Source organism: Rhincodon typus, chromosome 41 (genome assembly GCF_021869965.1).
Source record: "Rhincodon typus isolate 14 chromosome 41, sRhiTyp1.1, whole genome shotgun sequence".
Lineage (NCBI taxonomy): Eukaryota > Metazoa > Chordata > Chondrichthyes > Orectolobiformes > Rhincodontidae > Rhincodon > Rhincodon typus.
Genome location: NC_063372.1, coordinates 3,548,505 through 3,574,044, shown reverse-complemented (window position 1 = coordinate 3,574,044; position 25,540 = coordinate 3,548,505). Strand labels below are relative to the sequence as shown.

The window sequence follows — 25,540 nt, the reverse complement described above, 5'->3', positions numbered from 1 at the left end:
CCAGTGAATATAGTATGTGTGGGTTAGCCCCTGAGATACCATTATGGACTTGATTCTGATTTTTGTAGTTAGCAGTGTAAATTTGAAACAGAGACTGTAGACGAAGCTGCTGATTTTTCCATAACTTCTGAAGTCAAGAAATGTTGATACTTTTACATAAGCTTCAGTTGAGACAGTTTCTTTTTAGTCTACGAAGGAATTAAGATAATGACACGTAGGGAGTTAAATAACTCTCCACCAACCTTATTTATCAATTAATTGAAATTTGAAAGTTGTGCATTCTGCTTCTAGCTGATAATATCCTAGCAAGCTATTACCCAGTTGGACATCCTGTTGCTTGTTGTTATCAATTTATCAGCAGCAATATCATATAATTATAACTATTGAATAATTTTGCACTTCCTTGAAAATCTGTTCCTGTACATCTTTCCACCAGCTGATAGCCTTCAGAATACAGCAAGCAATACAATTGTGCTTTTTTTTTTACCACCAGCTAAATAGATTCTAACTGGATAACCCAACTGGAACATCCTTTGTCTCCAGCACTGTGCTGTTTTACTTAATTGATACTACTATCCGTTCTCCTTTCATTCATTCCCCAATCTTTCCTGAAGCCCTTTTATCCAGGAATATTTAGTACGCAGTCCCGGCCTCCTTTTGAAGCAGGCTGCTGTTGTCCCTACAACTTTATATTTCTATGTGACTGTCTGGAGAAAACTATAACGGAAGGACCTCCCTTTGGCCAGAGCACATATGATGATAATATGTACCTGAAGCTCACCAGTTTTTCTTTATCACGCTCTGTGAATTTATATACGTGCATAATAACCCTAATTTAAGTTTCATTACATTCCCTCAATCCCTGATCCTGCCTCATGCTTTACTATTTCTAGTCTATTGCCTGAAGGTCCCATTTAATTCTCTGTGCACCTTGGTGTTTCCCTCCAATGTTATCTCTTGGCTCACGTACCCCTGCCAATATCATTTGAACCTTTTTTAAAAGTGCCAGCTAATTGTTGAAGAGGACATCAGTCCTGGCTGTATTCAGGTACAACCACTCTATCCTATATAGATTCAGTTTCTCCCAGAAATGCTCCCAATTTTCCAGGAATCTAAAACTATCCGTGTTGCACTGTTACTCAGCCAGGACTAATCTGCTGTCATCTCCCATTTCTATACTCAACTGTGGTTGGTACCAGGAATAATCCATAGAATTTAACCTTGAGGAATTGCTTACTAGTTTCTTAGTTCCCTGAACTGACTCTAGGACCATCTCACTTCTGCTACCTATATTGGTGGCACTGATGTGAATCATGACAGCTAGCTGTTTCCCCCCTCCCCTTCATAGTTAATTGATTAGATGCCTGTCAGTAAGGGAATCAAGGGTTATAGGGAAAAGACAGGAAAGTGGAGGTGAGGATTATCAGATCAGCCAGAATGTCATTGAATGGCAGAGCAGATTTGATGGACTGAATGGCTTACTTCTCATACATGCTAGCACACGGAAGACAACAAACCATCTGGATTCATATCTGCTGTCAAAAGTGTCTGTATGTTCACTTACCAAGCCCCTTATCACTTTTGCTTTCAAATATCCTCCCCCACCGGCCCTGCAAAATATGTTTGAGGGTATCTATGTTACCATGGACTTGGCTCAGGCTACGTACCCCAGGTGAACCACTGCCTTCACCAGTATCAGAACTGAATACTGGTTGGAATATGAGATACTGAGGCGACTCCTACAGTGTCTATTCTGGACCGCTTGGTGGCGCCCGTTACTTATCTTCTTGCATGCCCTTAAGCTGCAAGGTGCTGACATCTATAAACATGCTAGCTATGTATCACTCCACCTCACAGATGTGCTGCAGTAATGATAGCTGCTGCTCAAGCTGAAACCCAGAGTACAAGCTGCTGCAGTTGACTGCCCTTCCTGCACATGTGATTAAGTTCCCATGTGGCACAGGATGCACACTGCGCAGGTCTGCGATAGCTCTCTTCTATCCATATCTAAATATGAACAAAAGCAAAATGTTTGTCTATGTTGTTTGGGCAACCTCAACCAAACTTAGTGGGATAGTACCTTGGACTAAGGGGAAGGTTATGGGAGAGTTAACATTTTAAGTACATCCTCCGGGTGGTAGGGAGTTGGTTTTGGCCTCCTAGCAGTGGGTGTTCCCATTGACATTGTAACCAAGATATGCTTTAACTAACCTTGATGGTACATTCCAGGAAAGAATGTATTCAGTCCCTAATCTGTTCATATTTTATTATTTTTCTGATTTTATTTGTACAATGGAAGTTATGTTTTGAGATACCACGTGTTGTTACTTGGCAAGGGACAGATGGCATACAAAGAGACTAAAGCAAAAAGTTGACAGAAAGCAACAGGCAGCAAGAAGAGCAAGTGCTGCAAGTAGGAGAGCAAGACTCTTGAGGAAGTATGCACCTATAACTTTCATAGTTACGAGTGAGACCCAGAATATGATATTGGCAGTAGATCAGAGGTATCTGAATATTATGGACAAAGAGTGGAAGGAAGAGCCACATCAACATGGTCACTTATTGAAAAAAGTCAGAAAATATAACAGTTGAGCTGGATTGCCAAAAAATGATCTTTTTTGGCTGGAGAAGGAAGGTACATCCCATTTGTCACCTTGCTCGCCACCCCTCTCCTGAGCCACGGAACAGTTCTCTCAGTCTCAGCCAGTTCATAATCCACTTTCCTTTTTGACAAACTAAAATTTTGTCTTTGTTCTTAGGTGGATTGAGCACTGTGACCTGGTTTAAATGAGAGAATACTGGAGAGGTGGGCACAGCTGATACGTGATGCCTGTTTTTATTTGTAATCAAACAGCCTTCAAATGTGGTTGTTGAAAGTGCAAGTAGTGACACTTAAAACGTAGAGTGATACTACAGCTGTTGCCGTTTGATGCTGATGGTGAAATATTCAGAGAATCAAATTAAGGAAACGTATTTGTAGGTTTTGATCCTGATGATTTTGAGAGTTACACGGAGGATGTAGAAAATGATTAGTGAAATCATTATAGTAAAAATTTGAAGTCTAATTAAATGAGTCAAGCCAAGCAAAATAAAGGAAATGAAAGTCAATTTACTGTGGAAATAAATTTTTTGTCAAATAATATTTTTGAGTATAGTCATTTTTTAAAATTAGGCATTGTTTCATATTTGTGGGATTAAAAGTTAAACTAATTGGGTGGAAGGAGGTCATTAATTGAGTTTTTGAATGACACCTGTTGAGTATTCAGTCCATATTTCTAAGGGTAAATATCTCAGCTGGTTACTTTGAAAACCATTTTCTTTATCAGATTTTTAAAAACTAACTTGAAATTTTTATCCCTTTTATTTCAGACATAGAAGTGGAAGCCCAGCTTGTTAAACAAATAAAAGTTACTAATTAGATAAAGGCTCAACAGCAGCTCACCAATCAACTGCTTTCTGTACTGCCAGTGTCGCTACTTTATACTAAAATTAGCTGTTTATTTTTCCTTAACTCAGTGTCTAAAAATCTTAGGTTTTAATTTACTGAAAAATTCAGGACACTTTAGTGTTACCATCCCTTTGTTATTTATTTATAACTTTATCTTCCGGATTTGATTGTGCACTGATTGTAATTACAAGTAGAGGTAATCCCCTATTTAAAGCTCAATTTTGCACAGTTTGTAAATTAGGGAAATTTGCTAAAACCAAAATAGAAGCATCACTTGAGTGCACTTGCTGTATGTGCGCTACTTTCATCTGCTGTCCTTCCCACGTGCTGCCTCCCTCCCCTGACCTTCCTGTTCTCTGCTTATGTCTCCCACACACTCAGGGCATCCCATTTGTCACCTTGCTCGGTGCCCCTCTCCTGAGCCACGGAACAGTTCTCTCAATCTCAGTCAGTTCATAATCCACTATAATCCACTTTATTTTTTTGTCTATCTTAACTTTTGCCTTTGTTCATAAGTGAATTCAGCACTGTGACCAGGTTTAAATGAAAGAATGCCGGCGAGGTGGGCACAGCTGACATGTGGTGCTTTTTCTTTGTAATCAAAGCCTCCAAGGCTACAACTGGAAGAATAAAGTGAAAAGACTTTAACTTTAGGTTTTGCAGATTATCATCTGGACTGAATCGGCATAGCCAGAATCTCCTGGGTAATTGGCACTTGTTAAAGACCTCAGTTTTGTTGTTCAATTTCCTCTCCACATTTCCCAAAGATTGCTGACTTTTGCTTGGATCCAGCCTTCAGCAGCAAGGTGTGCCCTCCATTACCTTTTCCAATGATCCCTTTTGTGTGAGTCTCAACGTTGAATATTGACTGGGTATTTAACCCTGGACAGTATCACAGTTGAACTTGATCCTGCATTCACCTATTCACATTTCCTTGAGCTGTGATTATGAATGGGATTCCTGGCTGATTATTCCAATTATTTCTCTCCCTGTTTCTATTATGGAATAACAGTGGAGTCTGTTTCAGCACTGCAGCTATTACTGTGGGTGTGATCAACCAAACTCAACACGAACTAGGGATTTTGGTCTCTTTGGTTGAGTAGCTCAATTCTACATGTGGTAGTGCATCAAGCACTGACTCTTCATTAGTTTCTGAAAATTTGTTTTAACACTGCATACACTGATGGTATAGCTTGTCGTGCCTTACTGAGTGCACTGGAAATCAAGCCCTGCTATTCCCCAGAGTGGTCACAAATATGCACAGTTCCCTAATTTACCTGTCTTTTACACTTGGGTTGACAGAAAGCCCAGACCAGGTTGTTGTACTTAAGAATGATGATTTATTACAAATGATTAGACTCTAACTACAGGCAAGCTGTTACGAAACATTGGCCTGTAACTCTACCAGTTAAAACTCTAGTCCATTTATAAGGGGAGGCGATGGCATAGTGGTATTATCAATTGAATGTTAATTCAGAGACCTATGTAATGTTCTGGGGACCGGGGTTTGAAATTTGAATTCAATAAAAATCTGGAATTAAAAGTCTTCTGATGACCATGAATCCATTGTCGATTGTTGGAAAAAACTATTTGGTTCACTAATGTTCTTTAGGGAAGGAAACTGCCATCCTTACCAGGTCTGGCCTACATGTGACACAGCAATGTGTTGACTCTTAACTGCCCTGTGGGCAATTAGGGATGGGCAATAAATGCCAGCCAGTGATGCTCTCATCCTGTGAGTGAATAATAATATAAGCTCCTCCTTACACGCACAGGCACAGACAGGAAATAATGTTTGGGTGTTCTGGACAGAGGAAAAACTGGGAAAGCAGTTTAGTAGCCTTTTCATAGGATTCTCTGAAATGCTTCTTGTACCGATCAGAATGCTGCTTCTCGGTCTTTTTCCAGATGTTTCCATTGGTTTGCTGAATGTACAAGAGCTCCTTTCCCCACTTGAAAGGTTACTGACATTAATTAAAAGTCACAGTTTACAACAACTGCTGGAGGAAGAAGAAGCTGTCTTTCTTCAGGCTTAAAGTAGCTTGTTAGTAAGCTGAAGGCTTTCATCATTGATAACTGGTCACTAGTTCACAGACCACCAGTTAATTGTTGCCAACCAAGGGTCCGTTTGTACACAATCCATTGGCTCCAGCTCGTCTGCAAAGTACACTTCAGCTACTGCTGGAACAAGCAGCTGTGTAAACAGTGTTTACAATGAATCTCTGGTTATTTGCTTTCAAAACATGCAGCAATCCTTGGGTTTAAAACAGTTCTCATTTCAATCCAATATTAAAAGTACAGAGAAATTAAAAGACGTTATCCCTATGTGCTTAAATACTGCATCATTGTCAACAACTTTCAAAGCTAAATGTATGGCATTATCAACCCAAGGCACTTACCATCAAGTCATCTGTAGGCACTAGCACCTTATTATGCCTCTGGCTTCTTATATAAGCAAGAGTGTCTTGAACTGTAAAGCAGACATTTGACTTGAGTTACCAATGATAGAGAGCCAGCTGATAAGAGAGAATTTTAGACCACTAAATATCAGTGATTAATCCCTGTTTTTGGTGCCATCCGTTGTTTACATCTGACCTATTTTAGAATAATTTGAACAGCCTTTCCATTATCATCTTTCACAGCTGGGAGGAGATGTTTGTGAATGCTGTTCATATTGCTAGTAATGATTTTAAAGACCAGTTTTATCAGAGCAACAAAAAGGGATATTGTCTCTCTATTTGCTTATATTTTTTAAAAGAAGACAGTTGAGCTAAGTTCAGCTCAGGAGCTTCATGGTAAGAAAGTATCTCGGGTCGCTTGCAGGGCACCTCTGAAACAAATCCAACATTCGCAATTCTTAGTCAAGTATCTTAGAATGCTAGGTCGAGAAGAATAATTTTAGGCATTTGCATCTTGAGTGAGCTGAGGAGAAATTTGGATTTTGTTTTGCTTTTAGGTGAAAAGCCATTTCAGTGCAGCCAATGTAGCATGCGATTTATCCAGAAGTACCTACTACAGAGACATGAGAAGATACACACTGGTAAGTGAAATACCAGGAGTTTGTGTTGGTGACACGAGATAAAAGCAGTCTGTGAAACTCCTTAAAGAGACATTATCCCTTTTGTTGACCTAAAAGCGACAAAAGCATTCAAAACTGAACGCAGTATTTGTGTTATCTGCTCCTTGTTCATGAATACAAGGTGCAAGGCAAAGTAGTGTATCTCGGTTGGCCAATCTACAGTAGGGTGAAATCTTAAATAAGGTTTTGGTTGTTCTCTCTTCAGATCTCAGTTTTTGCAAAATATCGGGTCATTTGAAATTCTTTTGAGTAATGAAGGCGCATTCAGCTTCAAACATGCGCCTCTTTTCTGTCTCACAAGGTGCACAAAGTTTATTTTCTGCACAGGTGTATTATGGAATGGATTTGGAGAACTGTACAGAACTAAAAATCTTGACATTATTCATTGAACATATCAAAAAAAAACTCATTTTGGTCTTGCTGCAGAATTCCTCTGGTAACCATTAAAGGCTTTGATAAATTCACATTATTCTGTCACAGCCACCATGCATATCTTTGGATTTTCTGTCAAAGTTTATTTTTACCAAAAATAGCATGCAGCTTACTAAATGGGATCGCTGAAGAGATACCATTTCAGAATTTTATCCTGCAGCCTAGGTAAGCGAAGAAAGAGGGATACTGTCTCTTTAGTTTCCACCTCTAGCCACAAATTGTTCTATTGCTATATTCCATGACGTATTAAAGTGAAGACTGTTGAATTTAAAGAGTATCTGTTACTTATGATATATTATAACCCTATAATACTCCCTGGGGACACTCATTGTGATATTGTAATAATTCCCGGGACACAGTGCAATATCTCCCTTAGGCAGTCACTGTGCCGTACTGCATCATGGATATTTACTGTGTTTGCTGGAATACTATCCTACACATAATGACATCAAAATCCATTTGTCACCTCTGCCCCTTCCATTGTCTACTCGGATATCCTTACAGCTCCGTCTCAATTACTTACTTTGCCTCCTATTTTAGTATCATGTATACATTTGAACATGGCTTTCTCTATCCCATACAATGGAAATACACAGTAAGCCAATGTGGACCCAGTCACTGTGGGCTGCCACTGTGCTCTTACAATTCCTGTGAGAAATTGCTCTTAGTCTTGCCCACCATTTTTCTTCCTTTCAACCTGTTTTTAATTCTTCCCCTAATTCTATGCCTCCTAACCTTCTCCAGTAGTTTGTAGAGCAGTATTTTGTTAAAGTTTTCTGAAATTCCACATACTTCACGTCCACAGCATTTCCCTATTCACCATTACTAAGTTCTCAGTTTCAAAGAACACTTGCAAGTTTGTGGAATAAATTAGTGTTCATTGTTTCTAGTTATTTTTCAACAGGAAAAGATCATTAAGCCCCTTGAATTTGCTCTGCTAGTCAATCAGATGATCATGACCCCATTACCTAGGCACCATTTCCATTCCTTGCCCTAGGAATTATCTCCGGTTCAATCTGACTGTTCACAACACTCATTTGCAATCCCATATCCTCGACATTACAAAGGCCATCTACTTTCACACATGAAATATTGCCCTGTCCAAGCCTACTGCTGAAACCGTCATCCATTCATTTGTCACCTCTAGACTTGGACTGTTCTAATGGTCTCCTGACTAGCCTCCCTTCCTCTGACCTTCATAAACTTCAACTCATTCAAAATTCAGCTATCCATTATCCTGACTTGTAGTAAGTTCCATTCACCCATTAACCTGAACTGGCTAACTCATCCAGTTTAAAATACACACTATCATGTTGAAGTATCCACGTGACCATGTTCCTCCCTACTGCTATAATTCCTGCTCTTCCCTCCATCCCCACAAGCCACCACTACTAAATTTTGTATTTCTCCTGCTCCAGTGCATCCTAGCCACTTTGCTCCATCTTGACTTCTGCTCTGGAATTTTCTCCCTCAGTCTCTCCACCTTTTCCTATCCTCCTTCTACTTTTAAGAATGTAGTTAGAAACCTTGGTCAAAAAGGTTGCATTTTGTCACCCTTCTCAAGAAGTTCTCCAGTGTTTTGGTGTCTATTTTTGTCTGATTATGTCACTGTAAATGCTTTGGGACATTTTTCTATGTTAAAGATGTTATACAAATGCAAGTTGTGACAAACAATCTTTCATCAAATGTCTCTGTAATATGCAATGCCCACTTGTTGATTTTAATACAAAGGGCCTCTCAGTGTGATGCTCACTTTTGAAAGTAGCAGAGGTCATCTCAGGGAATCCAGAGAGGGTTCACTAGCCTGGTACCAGTTATGGAGGGACTGTCTTACAAGGAGAGGTTGCGTAGATTGGGCCAGTACCCATTGGAGTTTAGAAGAATGAGAGGTGACCTGATTGAAACATATAAGATTCTTAGGTAGGTGCGGAAAGGTTACTTCCCCTTGTGGAAGAGTCCAGGACCAGAGGGCATAATCTCAGATTAAGAGATTGTCCATTTAAGACAGCGATGAGGAGGAAACTTTGGAATTCTTTACCGCAGAGTGATGTAGAGGCTGGGTCGTTAAGTATATTCAAGGCTGAGATAGACAGATCTTTTAATCTGTAAGGGAATCAAGGGTTGTGGAGAAAAGCCAGGAAAGTGGAATTGAAGATTTTCAGAGTAGCTATGATCTTATCGAATGGCGGGGTAGACTCCATGAGCTTCTGCTCCTATATCTTATGGTCTTCCTGGAACTACCCCAGCTTCTCCACACAACTGAAGATCCTTATCACTATACCCTCTTCAACATCTTGCTATAAAGTGTGCTGCCCAGAATTGGACATAGTGCTCCAGCTGAAGCCTAACCACTGTTTTATATAAGTTTTGCTATATTTCCTTGCCTACACATCAGTATAGAAGGACCTTAACTCCACTGAGATCAAATTGGCACTCTCAGTATGTCATCCTTTCAGTAGGCCACTTTAATGTACCAGATTTTTATTACAACACTAATACACTGGGCCCTTTCTGTAACAAAGTTGTGTGCCATTTCCCTGCTGTTCATCTATGAAATACCGTCGCATTGATGCATACAAGGAACAAACATTGCAATATCCAGGGATTCTTATTGTGATATTGTAACATATTAGCCCCTTGGTGATGCTAATCAACTAGACATTGCATTGTGTCACTGTAGTGTACTAAGTTCTTAGACAAGGAAATGTACTTGTTCCTCATTACTTCATTAATTTCATGATTTCCTCACTGTGGTAGTTCAATATACCAGTCCACTGAATGTAATGTACTGACACCTCCCTTTTACATTGTACCATACCAAGCCAAGTACTGTGATACTGGTACACTTACTTTGACAACCATCTTCCTCAAGAATCACTATGACCCTACTAATGTGTCAGCCTTAATGTGATGTTACTGGTGCATTCACCGTCAAGCCCTCACTTCTGCCATATAATATACATCAAATACTCACTGTGGTATTGTAATTTCTTTACTGTTTAGTATGACGTTGCCTCAGTGAATGACTTGGCATAGCACAATGTAATATACCCAGAATCTGGAGTTTTGACCCTTTCTTTAATGTCTATTTTGTGAGCTTTCAGTAGTCAAGTCTGTAAAATTAGTATATAACTGAGCTTGAGGTGCCCCTTGTGGCTCACTGGTAGTGTCCCTAACTCTGGGCCACAAGGCTTGGGTTCAAGTCCCACCTGCCCCAGAAGTGTGTCATTACGTGCCTGAACAGGTTGATTTAAAAACAATTATAACTGGGCTAGCTATACAGACCAAGAAGGCCCAAGGTTTGATTTTTGGTCTGTTCTCAACTAACTGATACATACATAAAGAGCAAGAGTTGGCCACTCGGTCTCGTGTGCCTGCTGCACCATTCGATAAGATCATAATTGACCTGATTACTTCCACCTACCCTGATAATCTTTCAGCCGCTTGCTTATCAGGAACCTATCCATCTCTGCCTCAAAAATGATCTCAGCTGCACAACATTTAAGAGCTACAGTTGGCTTTGATTTCTCAGATTGACAATCAACTAGAGTTCCTGGCCATGATATGCTGAAAGGCATGAACCTTGGTGAGGTTCATGCAATGTATGCATTGGGCTCTGTGGCAATGGCACACGTAAATGAATGTTTTGCCAGCAGTCTTAGCCCAGGCTCACCCATGAAGAATTGCTGCTAGTATTGAAAGGCACATACTGCCTTGGCAACAGCACCCCTGCAAGAGTTATCATGTCCAGAAAGGGGCAGAGAAGTTTACCATTTGATGTGCTGCAAAGTTGGGCATATTCCCAGCCATTTATGTGGTTGTTAAAACAATCGAAGAGAAGCAAAGTTGGAACAGAGATTCATAGCTTATGTCAGAAGCTATTTTAGATCACAAGCTCTTGTACATCACAAAGAAGCATTTTATTAGAAGGTTCTTTCTTTGATTTCACAGGTGAGAAGCCATTCCATTGTGATGAGTGTGACATGAGGTTTATTCAGAAGTACCACATGGAACGACACAAACGGACACACAGTGGGGAGAAACCATACCAGTGTGAATACTGCCTACAGGTACTGTATTACAGGAGCAGCATTACTACCAACTGCAATAACTATTTCAGGAGCAACCTGAATACAGACCATGACCATTAGAATCGCAAAAACAGTGCTAATATTGATTATAAGCTTTTGTGTTACAGGAACTATGTTAATACTGAGTACAAGTTGCTGTATTACAGAAAGTGTTAATACTGATTATAAGGGACTCTATTATAGGGATATGTTCATTGTTGAGACCTCCATAGAATCATAGAGATCAATACCTTTGTTAGATGAATTTCCCCTTCATAGCCAATGGAAACAAACTGAGAGACTTTTTTTTTTTAAATTGTTAAGGCTTTTGCTGTAACACAAACTAAAACTAAAGTAGATTTAAATGTTAATCAACAGGTAACCTATACATCAAACTTAAGAAAGGTACTTTTGCATTAACTAACATGATGGGGATATGCCCCAAAGTCACTCCCAACTCAGCAGTGGAGGTTGGGATCAAATATGGCACCAAGATTGTGAACAGACTGGCTTAATCTCAGACTATTGCTAAGAAGAGGGATAGAGTTGGGAGCTCAGGAACAGGGTTTGGAGTGAGGGCTGAAAACAATGGCTTCAATCTTCCTAATATTTAATTGAAAGACATTTCTGGTCTAGGCCCGAAACGTCAGCCTCTCTGCTCCTATGATGCAGCTTGGCCTGCTGTGTTTATCCAGCCCTGCACCTTGTTGTCTCTGCTCATGCAATACTGGGTGTCTGATAAGCAGTCAAATAAAGAGTTGTGATGATGGTAAGTTAGAGCTTGGTGTTGTCAGCATGCATGTGCAAACTAATACTGTGCCTTTAGATGCCCTCACTCGGGCAGCATATGGGTGCAAAATAGGAGAGGGCCACGAATAGATCATAGATCATGGGGTCACCAGAGGAAACTGCAGGAGCAGGATGCAGCATTAATGCCGCCTAACCCTATAGTGAGCGGGATTTAGTTGATAATGCTGTTGTCTGTGTGAGAAGTTTGAGAGTCTAGGAAGTCAATTTCTTAACCTGGACTGCCACTTCAATGCAGCACTAAGGCTTTTGTTACATTGTCAACTGGTGGTACTTTCTGATGCAACACTAAATGCCTGCTTTCCCAGGTGAACAGTAGAAAAGTCAATGGTGTACTTCATGAACGGTGTGGAGGTTCTCCCATTGTATATATTTCTCCCTCAATCAACCCCACCAAGAGCAGATTCATTAATCAGTTATTTCATTTGTTGTCCATGCAGCCCTGCTGTGCTATAATAAGCTTCTATTTTTATCATCGTAACAGTTATTGAACCTCAGTATTAATTCCTGGAGTGCTTGGGCTGTCCTGAGGGGATGGTAAATAGGTAAATGAATGGAGTTCCTGTCATAACTGCAGCTGCAATGAGAGTACTGCTGCTATCTGTTCTCTTGCAGAAGTTGTAAACAATACATTAGGCAATGCCTGTAGGCCTCGCATTATTGCAGCAATGTGAATACTGCCTTTAAGGATCAGTGTACTTCATTACAAACATACTTCATTACAAGAGCAGTAGCAATTTAGTGTATAAGCAATGAGCAGTATGAGTACTGCCTCAAGCTACTAGGCTATGGTGCAGTATTCATGTTGCAAAAAGTTTCTGTGTTACACTAACGTGGCTACAGTATTATATAGAAGCAGCTTAGAGTGTTGTATTACAGGAGCTCGGAGTACAGCCTAACAACATTGCATTAGAAGAGGGAGATGAAAGCTGCCTGAACAAATTGTATTGCAAGACAAAAATATCAGAACTGCTCAAATATAGTATTACATGCATTTTGGATATCACCTATGAGTCTTACATTGTAGGAGCAATGCAAATAGAATGCACAGATCCTGTACTGCAGGAGCAATGCAAATAGCACACTGAGGTCCTGTTTTACAAGAGCAATGTAAACATCACTGACAGATCCTGTATCATGAGCAATGAAATGGCACCCACAGGTCCTGTATTACAGGAGCTTGTATTAGAGGTGTCATGTGAACACTATGTTCATAAACTACAACAGAAACAGTATGAAAGATGCTTAATGCTTCTGTATTGCAGGAGCAGTGCACATATTGCTTCTGGGATCTGTACTTCAGTAATAATGCAAATGTTGCCCGTGGAGCTTGTAATAAAACAACAATGAAAAATGTTCAGTATTGCATCTGCAATGCACACATTTCCTGAAGGAAATACGGTAGCAAAAAAGTCCAAGGGTTCTGTCTTACAATGAGCAACGTAACTATTGTCCAAAGATCATGCATCAGAACAGAAATGCGAATATTGCCAGAAGATTCTGTTTTACAGCAGCAATACAAAAATTGCAGAAAGGTTCTGTATTGGAGCAGCAATGCAAATATTATCTAACAATACAGCATTATAGCAGCAATGCAAATATTATCCAGTAATACAGTATTACAGTAGTAATGCAAATATTGCTAAAAAAAAATTTACAAATGGTTCTGTTTAACAGCAGCAGTGCAAATATTGCCCAAATGTGCCTTACAATAGCAACAATGCAAATATTGCTGAATGGGTCTATAATACTGCAGCAATGCAAAAACAGAAGGTCTTTTCTCACAACATCATAAATGCAATTATTGCCGTAAGCTCCCATATTACAGCAGCAGTGCAAACGTTGCCAAAATACCTTGTATTACCGCATCAAAGCAAATATTACTCAAAGGTACAATATAACTGCAGCAATGAAAATATTGATGTGTAGCATTAGCGCAAATACTGTCAAATGGTTTTATATTCCAACAGCAATGCAAATATTGCCAGAAAGTTCTGCATTACAGCAAAAATGCAAATATTACTGAAAGGGCCTTTATTGCACCATTAATGCAAATATTGCAAAAGGTGTTACATCAGCAATGCATACAGTACCCAAACGTACCATCCTCCTGCAGCAATGCAAATACTATCCAAATCTCCTATATTCAGCAGCAATGAAAATATTACAAATTAGTTCTGTATTACAGCTGAAATGAAAACAATGACAAATGGGACAGTAGTATAGCAGCAATGGAAGTATTGCCATGTGGTACAGTAGTACAGCAGCAATGTAAATATTGTCCAAAGCTCCTGTACTGCAGCAGCAACTAAAATATTGCAACATGGTTCTGTACTGCAGTTGTAATGCAGATATCACCAAAGGTACAGATTTTTGGCAGCACTGCAAATATTGCTAAATGCTACCGTATTGCAGCAGAAATGTAAGTATTGTCCCAAGGAACAGTTTCACAGCAGCGTGAATATACTGTCCAGAGGTACTGCTTTGCAACAGCATTATAATTACTGCTAAAAGCTTCTGTATTAAAACACCAATGCAAATATTGTCAAGAGGTGCAGTATTACAAGAGCAATGCAAGTAATGCCCAAATATCCTATGGTATAGCAGTGAAATAAGTGTTCCTTAAAGGTCCAATGTTACCCAAAGCTGCAGAATTACAGCAGCAATGCAAATTTTGCCTCAAGCTCCAGTGTTGCAGCAGTAAAGCACGTATTGCCTGAAGGTACAGTATTATAGCAGTAATGCTTACATTGCTGAACAATTCTGTGTAACAGCAGAAATGCAAGTTTTATCAAATGACTGACAGCAGCATAGCAACTATTGCCCAAAGGTCCTATAGATCAACAGTGCAGATTCAAGTACTGCCTTTGCAGTTCAGTCTGAATATTTTTTCTATTTTGCATGACATTACAATATCATTGACACATTGCAAGTATTACCTAAAGGGCCTGTGTTACAGAAACTGTACAAATACTACTTACTACTTCCGAACAAACTACAACAGCAATGCGAATAATGCCTCTGCATCCTTCATTAAAGGAGCAACGTAAATACTCCAATTAACACTATATTTCAATTACGTTGAGAATATTTTCTAAGGATAGCGTATTCTACAACAAAATGAATGATGCACTTGGTGTTATCTTAAAGAAGCAATGTGTCTGCTGTCTATAGGCCCTCTATTATTGGAGTTGTGTGAATAATCCTTGTAGTACCAGATTACAGGAGCAGAGTCCCTGTATTGCAGAAGTAGTCTGAACAGTCTTTGCAGTACTGTGTCACAGAATCATTGTAAATTTTCCTACAGTTATTGTATCAAAGGAGTATTGCTAATACTGCAGAATGTATTAAAATACATTGTGACTGTGCCTGTATCTCCTGTGTTACAGGAACAAAATGAATGCTGCCCACAGGTATTTCACTTTACTAACAATAAGAATACTACCTTATAGTTACTTTAACAGGAGAAGTGTGACATGAACCTGCAGAATTGTATTACAGTGACGATAATGCTTGCGTCTTATAAAATATTATCTCTGAAAGTTGACCATGTTAAATATAATTGACTTATTCATCACTGTCACTTCAAGGATACAAACTGGTTCATTGTCCTTCCCCATTCATTTTCCTTTCGCTGTTGTTTAGCCACACATTTCTCAGGTAGGGTTGCCACTGGCCTTCCTTACTGCATGGCTATGATCAAAATAGCAATTGGGGAGCACTGTTAAATGTAGTTCTGTTATATGGCACTCAAACCAAAGGCTTTTGGTGAATAATTATGTCCTAGCTGTATTGAACATCCTAACAGTTGTGTACCTGAACTGTTTGAACCCATAAGTATGTGTTGGAGAGATGGTGTGTCAAATTATAGAATGATTACAGCACAGAATGAGGCCATTCAGCCCATAGTTTCTGTGCTGGCTCTATGAAGGAGTAATTCACCCAGAGCCACTCCCCAGGCTTCTCCCCATAGTCCTACACATTCTTCGCAAATTGAAATTTGAATTCCCTCTTGAATGCTTCAGTTAAACTTGCATCCAACACGCTCTCAGGTAGTGCAGCTAGCTCCTGACCACTTGCTGCATGAAAAAGTTTTTCCTCAAGTCTCCATACCTTTTTTGTCAATTAACTTAATAGTACATGCTTGGCTCTCAATCCTTCTACCAATCAGAACAGTTTCTTCCTATCCGCTCTGTCCAGATCCCTCCAAAATCAAATCTCCTCTCAGCCTTCTCTACTCCAAGGAGAACAGTCCCAACTTCTCCAATCTGTCCACGTAACTGAAGTTCCTCATCCCAATGAATCTTTTCTGCACCGTCTGTAATGCTTCTGTGCCCCTTTAGAATTGTAACATTTGTTTTCTATTGTCACTGCATTCTTCCTACCAAAATGAATCACTTCATGCTTCCCTGCACTCCGTTTGGTACTTGTCTGCCTATTCTGCTAACTTGTCAGTGCCCCTTTGAACTTCTGTAGTGACCTCCTCTTGGTTCAAAATACTTCCATATTTTATAGGATTTGAAAATCTTAAAACTGTATCCTGTACAGTAAGATCTGGGTTATTTCATATGTATCAAGATGATTAAGGGACCCTACAATGACCCCTGGAGAACTCCACTCTAAAGCTTTCCGCAGTCTGAAAAACAACCATTTACCATCATCTTCTGTTTCCTCACACTCAATCAATTTTGTATCCATGTTACTATTGTCACTTCTATTCCTTGAGCACTGACTTTGCTTACATGTTTGTGTGTGGCCTTCTGAAAGTCCATATACACCATTACACCATTACACCATGATTGCCCTGATCAACCTTCTCTGTCACCTCATCAAAAAACTCGAGCAAGTTAGTTGGATATGATGTCCCCTTAAATCTCTGCTGGGTTTCCTTAATTAACCCATATTTGCCCAAGTGACTGTTAATTTTGTCCCAAATTATTGTTTCTAAGTGCTTCACCACTGAGAGATTTAAACTGACTGACATGTAGTTGCTGGGCTTATCTCTACACCCTTTTTTGAACAAAAGTGTAGCGTTTGTATTTCTTCAATCCTCAGGCACTACCTGTAGCTGTGGGGTCACCACATTCATAAACATGCTAGCCACGATGCTCTCCTCATTATGGATGTGCTTAACTGACATCGGCTAAATCTTATTTTAATAGTTCATTGGACGTGGGCGTCATTGGCAAGGCCAGCATTTATTGCCTATTCCTAATTGTTAAGAGTTAACTCTATTATCGTAGTCAGCAATCATGTCTAGGCCAGATCAGGCAGATTTTCCTCCCTAAAGGGCATCAATAAATCAGGTGGGTTTTTACAGCAGTTCATATATGGTCACCATTGGACTAGCTTTTAATTCAGATTTTATTGAATTCAGATTTCACCATCTGGAGTGGTGGAATTCAAACCCATGTCTACAGAATGGTAGCCTAATGTTCTGGATTACTAGTCCAGTAACATTATCACTACACCACCATCTACCCATTTGATGACACTTCCTGCACATATGGCTATCCAGGTCACAGGAATGTTCTTGGAATTCCCACAAAGCACATTGTTTACTGGAGAGGTTGGAGTTACCCTGCTGTTACTCTATTAGGTAATAAGCCTTCATACCTTTCTTCTAAAAAAGAAAACACTCATCAGATTATCAGTTCCATTCCATCGATGTCACTTAAATATGGGTAAGTTAATTGAATATTTTATTTGACCCTTCTTCTAAACAAGTTGAAATGTTTAATTTCTCAGCTCTTTGGGCTAGCTCCCTAACTTTAGAGATGGGAAAGCAAAGCTGCAGTACTCACCAGCCAATCAACTCTTGGCATTCCTGTAATGTCACAGTCTGAATTGTTGTTCTCATTTTTCCAAACTTGAATGCATTCAGGTCGGCAGCAACTGCTGATTCTTGCTCCAGGCAAGGTGAATAAGAAAGAGCTCTGAAGAATAGTCATACTGGACTTGAAGCATCAACTCTGTTTCTCTCTCCACATATGCTGCCAGACCTGCCGAGTTTTTCTGCCGTTTTCTGTTTGTTTCTGACCTTTGTAGTATTTTGATTTCACTTAAATTAGAAAATGTTATGTATTTCAAAAATAACAAGAATATCTTTTCTTCAGTACATGTCTAATTTTAAACAAAGCTCAATATGCAAGTATGGTCTTAAGGCAAAGAGAGCATATGTATTGCATTGGAACCCATTGTACAAGGGCAACCTTGGAGGCTGTTTAATGCTTCATACTCTGCCACAATGCAATATGTGCTGTACACAGTGAGCTGTGTATTACCATGATATAGGCAACTTTGTATTTGCATGACTTGAAAATGGACATTTTACTTGAAAGTATGTCGGGCTATTTAGATGTGATTTGCACCCGGTACATTTGTGATGCATGGAGCTTTGATTCCAAGGTGATGTCAATCAGTGAAATAAAATTGATATTAGTCTGTAGTTTCCAGCAGCAGTCACTGGAGACATAACAAGATTAGGATTGGAGAATCATTTTTTTCCTCTTCCCACCCCAATCAAGCGGCACTGAGGTCAACACAAATCATTGTATCGCCTGTGCTAGAGCTCAAACCAGGTAACTGGTTACAGAATTGAGATAAGACCATAGAAACTTGTGATCCATATGATCCAGTTACTTACAAAACCCCTCTAAGCAACACGTGCGGCATTGGTTGTATTACCTGCCACCTTGAGTGCCAATGTGAGCCCTGCATAGCCTCTTTTTGGGAACATCTGCCAAACTAAGTCCCACTCAAGCACTTGAGAGGCCAGTGGTGTGTCCTGGAATCTAGGCCCCTCAGGCTAACTTCTCAAAAGTGGTCATCTATTTTGCACAATAGTGCTAATGTTGGCTGTTGCTGGTACTACACTCATCCAAGACCTCGGCTGGACCCAGATACGTAGGTGAGTGATGGTGGGAGGGCTTTTGTGCAGCATTGATAGGGATGGGTGCCTCTTAGTGAGACCATGCTCTCTCAAAAGTTCCTGACAACATCCTAATACAGGGACCCTCAATTAGGCACTGAATACCTTTGAATGAGGGAATACCTCCAACAACCAATGGCACTAATTGCCCACTTAAGGTGTTCGGTTGGCAGTGGGGCAGGAAAGCCCTCTGTGGACTTTGCTAGTTTGGATTTAATTCAAGGTGTAAAGTGGAAAGATGGCAGAGCTCCCACTACCCTCCAATCTAATATAATGCCTCCCCCCCACCACTTCCAAACTCACCCCAATAAGGAATAAAATTCTACCCCCAGTTTTCTAGCATGCTGTGATTCACACTAGTTATAATTTTTCAACACTGTGCTATCAGAAAGGAGATTTCTAAATTAAGTCAAATTCAGGTGCATTTGATTTACCATTGTCTGGCTATTTTATGCCACACATGTTCAAGTTTGACAATGGATGAGACTCTGCTGGAAGCTTAAAGTCAAAAGGTTATAGCGATTGATTTGTAAGAAGAAAATTGACAGCATGCCTAGTTTTAAAAGAACTGGGTGGGTGGGGCGTAAAACAGGCATCCTATCCATTACTGCCATCTATCTCCCACTCGGAGGAACATTAAATTCAGCCCGTAGTTTTATTTCATTTCAGAATTTCATTGTTTCACATCAGCTATAAAGTGGAATCATAAACAGTTGACAATAAATTCAAAAGTGCACCGTACCACAATCAATGTCATTGTTGAAAGGTGTGAAACTTTATAGAGTTAAGGACATGTTGCAGTTTTTCACTTTGCCTCATGTCAAATCTGTCTTTAACGTTCTAACCAGCCAAAATCAAAACACACCTTCTTGTCCATTATTGCTTTAATCATAAACTAGTAAGCAATAATGACTTATTAATTCTTTCTAATGCGTTTCCTTGCAGTATTTTTCTAGAACTGATCGTTTGCTTAAACACAGAAGAATGTGCCACGAAAATCAAGGGAAAGCTCCTGGCAAAAACCCAGCTATGAAAACCGAGCCAATTATACTCGCAATCAATGCAGAAAACAGTTTCCTGTCACCTCAAAAAGACATCATTAATCCAAGGAAAAAAGTCAAAACTGCAGAGAAGTCAGCATTGGCAACCCTTGATAAAGAGGAGACTGGTAACCCAGCAGAGGGTAAGATGGATAAGGGTGAATGTGTAGAATATTACACCAGCAACTTGAAGGTGAAGGATGAATATAAAGTGGAGCAGTGCTCACTTGTGGTCGCACATTCTTCACAGAATAATGATCACCTTGGGGAAGCATATCAGAATCAAATGAACCTGCTTCCAACAAAGCTTGTTCTGAAGAAGGTAAGCCCAAAGAAAAATCAAAAGACAACGGAAGAATTGGCTCAGACCTTGCCTGTTTCTGGCAATTTTGATGCCACAAAAGTCAACAAATATACCTATGCTATGGTAGACAACCCTGATCTTCTGACAATGGAGGGGCCTGGTGCTGACCAGGGCCAAGATGCTTCACGCAAACCAGGAGGCAACAGCAACTATGATGATGCAATGCAGTTTGTAAAGAAGAAGCGATTTTTGCAAGGGACTAGCAGCACCAGCAGAGAGTATGCCTTAACTGTAGGCCAGATCCCAATCCAGCCAGCTGTAACACAGGCAGCCAACACACCTGTTGGGGACACCAGTGGTAGCACACCTATGCTGGTGCAACCCAGTAACACTGATCCGAAAAGCAGTCAGGACAAAAGTGGGATTCCTGACGAAGTTTTGCAGACGCTGTTGGATCACTACACCAACAAGGCAAATGGGCAGGTTCCGTTTTCTGTCAGTGATACCCAAGTCTCCTCAAATATAACCGTGAGCTCTACGGACATTACTAATGTGCCACCATCTGAGCGAGTCGAGAGTTCCCAGCCAGCAGTCACCGACAACTGTAACATGCTCCATGAGTATTCAAAGTTCCTCCAGCAAGCTTTGGAAAGGACTTGCCACAATGATAGCTACTCGGCCGAGCAAGGACTTGCATATGAGACTGAAACTCACCCCCTAACTGGAAGCCTTCCAGTGCAGCCTCTGTTTTCTACTCTAGAACGACAGGTTTTTGCAACCATGGTCACCCAGCATGGCTTCAGACCTGAAGTGGGTGCCCCTTTGAGGATACCATCACAAAAGACTCAGTACAGTTTATTAACTGGTGAATCCCAGCATCCTTTTGCTTTCATACCAACTGTAACAAGCAGCAACAGCATCTCTGCACCTCCTGATTTCATAGAGCAGGTTAATACACAGAAGAAGCGAGAGGAACCGCCAGCACACCACAATCACCAAATGGACACATTTGGTCAAGACTCTAGGTTCTCGGCTGCTGGAGGAGAAATGACTCCGTCGTTTAACAACAGTACTGGTGGACAGGTGAACTTAAGAATCCGACAAGGCAGCTCAGACTTCTCGGAGTTTTCTTTGGTAAACGTGCCAGAGGCCAGGGATCAAATGAGTGCCTCATCGGATGTCACAGGGGGCCAAGCCTTTAGGTGAAATGATTTGGTCATAAAACTTGGGATCAGAATACATGCATTACTGTTTTTGAATTGCTCAACAAAGAAAAACTTATCAATTTTTTTTAATTTTTAGAGAAAAAAAACTATTAGTGATTTTATCAGGAAGGCATTTTGAAGTCCAGTACCGCTGTGTATTTCCCTTCACTGCTGATGCATGTTTGCAGGCTGACACAGAAAGGGGATATTGATCTTGTCTGTGTATGACTTTCTCCAAGCCCTCTGTATTTCTGCTTTATCAGAAACATTTGTCTGCCAGTAAAGAGAGCTGATAGAAAATAACTCCGAGACTGGCATTGATACAGGTTCAATAATTATAACAAAACTGGCATTTATTCAGTTGTAGTAAATACCTGGATAGTTGCATTTCAGCTGATCAAATAGTTACTTCAATACTGGCGCTAGTACAGATCCAATAATTACCTCAGTACTGTATGTGTACAGTTCAAATAATGCCCTGGCATTGGAATTGATGCAAATCTAACAATTACGACAATGCTATTTTATAATCACCTGTTAATTACACAGAAATTCATGTTGTGCATTTCCAGTAAAGAACTGGCATTGATGCAGATGGAATAATTGCCCTCTTTTATTACTTCACTCATGAGATGTAGGCATCCTGGTAAGGCCAGCATTCATTGCCCGTCATTGTTTGCTCACGCGATGGTGATGATGAGACTCCTTTCTGAATCCATCTGAATGGATTGCGATGCCATTTCAGAGGGCAGTTGAGAGGCAACCACATTGCTGTGGATCTGGAGCTGCATATGGGCCAGACTGGGTAAAGACAGCAGATTCCTTTTTCCAAAGATGTTAGTAAACCAGGTGGGTTTTTGCGACAATCCAGTTGTTGCGTAGTCATCATTGCTGATACTGGATTTTTGTTCCAGATTTTATTTAATCAATCAAGCTCTCCAGTAACATAACCTTTATGCTACTATACCCCCTTTAGTAATATGAACATTTATCCGTTATCCTGAAATTCTTATTTTTATTTGTTCATGGGATGTGGGTGACACTGACTAGGCCAGCATTTATTACCACTTAAGTGCACTGGAGAAGGTGGTCATGAGCTGTCTTGAAAATTGATAAAAATGTCAATGTTTATGCTGGTACTGATATCATTCAGAAATAGAAAAAAAATTGCATAATTGTAGGAGGCCAATTAACCCATCTTGTCTCTGCCAGTACTTTTAAATTTCATGATCTCTCCCTTACTGTTTTGGTGAGTAGCTTAATTTTTTGCCCTCTATTAACTAATGCAATTGCCAGTTGAAATAGTTTTTTTTTTACTTTACCTTATCAACTGCCTTTATCAAACTTGTTTGTAGTTTCATCTGTTCTAGTGAAAACAGCCCTAAGTTTTTAGTCTGTCCTAATAGCTAAAGGCTTTCAATCTCGTTATCATCTTCATGAATCTCTTCTGCACTGTGCCTGTGGACTTGACATCCTTCTGAACATTGCGTTTCCAAAACTACATATTCTCATGGCCTAATCAGTGATCTGTATAGATATAGAATGATCTCTTTGTACTCCATCGCCCATTTATAAAATTTTACATTTATGTACCTGAAATCAGTCTTGACTCCCTTAAAATGTTACCAGTTAGCATAAATTCTTTCTCTATTATTCTATCCAATATGTGCAACTTCACATTTTCTGACATCTAAATTTTATCAAATCTACAAACCAGTGTACATCCTCGTGGAGTCAATAACCGCCAATCTTCACAATTAATTTGAATGCTGCCAGTTTTTGTGTTGTCTATGCATTTTAACATTGTGTCCCTCTAAATCCAAGTCATATATGTATACCGAGAGGAATCCATACTACACTGACCACTAGTGGACACCAAGGCATGCCTTCAGTTCAGTAAAATATTCTTAATAGTAATCTGTTTTCTGTCCTTGAGCCAATTTTTATCCATGCTGCCTCAGTCCCAAATTATACCTTTTGAGGCAATTTTCAAATTGCTACCATGTGCTGACATTGTGAATCAGACACTTATCACTGATCTGCAATGTTATGGTTTAATCTACCCCGTCTCCCAGTATTCTTAATTTAGTCAACAAGCTTCCTATGTGACATTTTATTGTTTGTGTGTTTGATATCAGTGCACCAAACAGATACTGCATGCCCTTTATCAATTCCCTTCACCCTATCTTGAACTCCCCCCAACATGACGTCTTCTAAGCATACACACCGTCCAAATTATCCCGGATGTTTCCAGGTGAGTCTTAATTTTTATCATGTATTATGAAATCTAGCAGCAAACCCACAACAAATGTTTGGTCTATATTATCCAACTGATTGCTTTCAAATCATTTTTATCCCTAAAAAATAGAGTCCTTAGGCATTAGATCTAGATCCCAAGATGACTGGAAAATTGCCAGAGTCTCTGCCAATTCCTACTGATGTGAGGAGTATTCCAGAATGCAAGCATTGCACTTTCCTGATTGTTTCACCATCTTTTAAAATTACATTACTTCCTTAACTATATTTCTCTGTCATAAATAACACTAATGTTACCATAAATAGGTGCGGTAATAACCCTAATTTTGACAACGATCCTGCACGATAATAACCCTGGTACTGACATTGCTCCTCCTTTGATATTACCCCTTATATTGACGTTGGTTTTCTTGTGATATTAACACCTACAGTGATATTAACCCTATGATTGATATTGACACAGCTCCGATATTACCCCTCATGTAAATATTGATCCTCCTGCAGAATTGAAGAAGGGTCCTGAAGAAGGATCACTGGACCTGAGAGTTTAACTCTGCTTTCTCTCCACAGATGCCAGACCTGTTGAGTTTTTCCAGCAATTTCTGATTTCCAGCATCTACAGTTCTTTAATTTTTATGTCAAAATTGATTCTCCTGCAATATTAACCCTGAAATTAATTTTGACTCTTCTCCAACATTAATCCAAATATGGACACCGAGCCTCGTCTGGAAGTAATCCAGATATCAACATTGATCCTTCTCTGATATTAACCTAGATATTGACATTGATTCTGTTGCAATATTAACCCTGAAATTGAGTTTGACCATTCTCCAATATTAATCCTGATATCGATATTGGTACTCCTCTGATATTAAACATGCTATTGACATTGATCCTCCTCTGATATTAACCCCGATATCCACATTGATGCTGCTGCAATTTTAAACCAGAAATTGATATTGACCCTGCTGCAACAATAACCCAAATATAAACACTGAGACCCCTCTGACAGTAACCCTGATATTGACAGTAATCCTCCTTTGATTCTTCACCAACAAAAATCCTGAAATAGATATTGATAATCCTGCAGTATTAACTCCATGGTTAACAATGATTCTGCTTCAATATTAGCTCTGATTTTGATGTTGATCCTCTTGTGATTGAACCCCGATAACCACGTTAATACCTCTCTGGAATTAACCCTGATGTCGTCAATGATCCTCAACGATATTACCCCAGTGGCAACATTGATTATCTTCTGAAATTAACCCTCTGAAATTAACCCTGATATAGACATTAATACTAATTCAGAATTAATGCTGATGGTGACAGTAATCATCCTGTGAAATTAACCCTGATATACACATTGATCTTCTTGTCTGATATGAACCCTGATATTGACATTGATCTTCTTCTGATGTTAACCCTGATGCCAGCTTTGATCCTCTCGTGATTTGAACTGTGATATCGACATTAATTCTCCTCCGGAATTAGCCCTGGTATTGACGTGATCTTCCTCTGATATTAAGCCTGACATTGATCTTGATCCTCTGCTGAAATTTTCTCTGATGTCGACATTTTGTTCCTGCACTATGAACCCTGATGATGATATTGATTTTCTTCTGATATTAACCCTGATATCGACCTTGATCATCCTCCAATATTAGCCCTGACATTGATGTTGGTCCTCCTGTGATATCAAACCTGATAGCAACTTTGATCCTCTGATATTTACCCTGTTCTTAACTCTGTAATCAATATCAATCCTCTTCTAATATTAACCCTGTGATCAACATTGATCCACTTCTAATGGTAAATGTGATATAGGCCCTAATATTGACATAGAACATCATCTTGTAATACAAACCCTTGTATTGACTTTGATCCTCTTGTGATGTTAGCCCTGGTATCGACATTGGTCCTCTTGTTATTATTAGCACTGGTATCGATATTCGTAATGTAGTGATT

At 39.7% G+C, this 25,540-nt stretch overlaps 1 protein-coding gene across 1 annotated transcript in view; it reads left to right on the top strand.

Moving 5' to 3' along the window:
* Nucleotides 1–21,619, top strand: part of LOC109937886 (zinc finger protein 148-like) — a 38,047-nt gene extending 16,428 nt beyond the window's left edge. Inside the window, exons 4-6 of the mRNA XM_048618840.1 lie at nucleotides 6,371–6,488; nucleotides 10,911–11,029; nucleotides 19,713–21,619. Coding sequence (XP_048474797.1) covers nucleotides 6,371–6,488; nucleotides 10,911–11,029; nucleotides 19,713–21,317 — 1,842 coding nt within the window. The 3' untranslated portion in view covers nucleotides 21,318–21,619. The remainder of the gene's footprint in view (nucleotides 1–6,370; nucleotides 6,489–10,910; nucleotides 11,030–19,712) is intronic.
* Nucleotides 21,620–25,540: the final 3,921 nt, after the last annotated feature.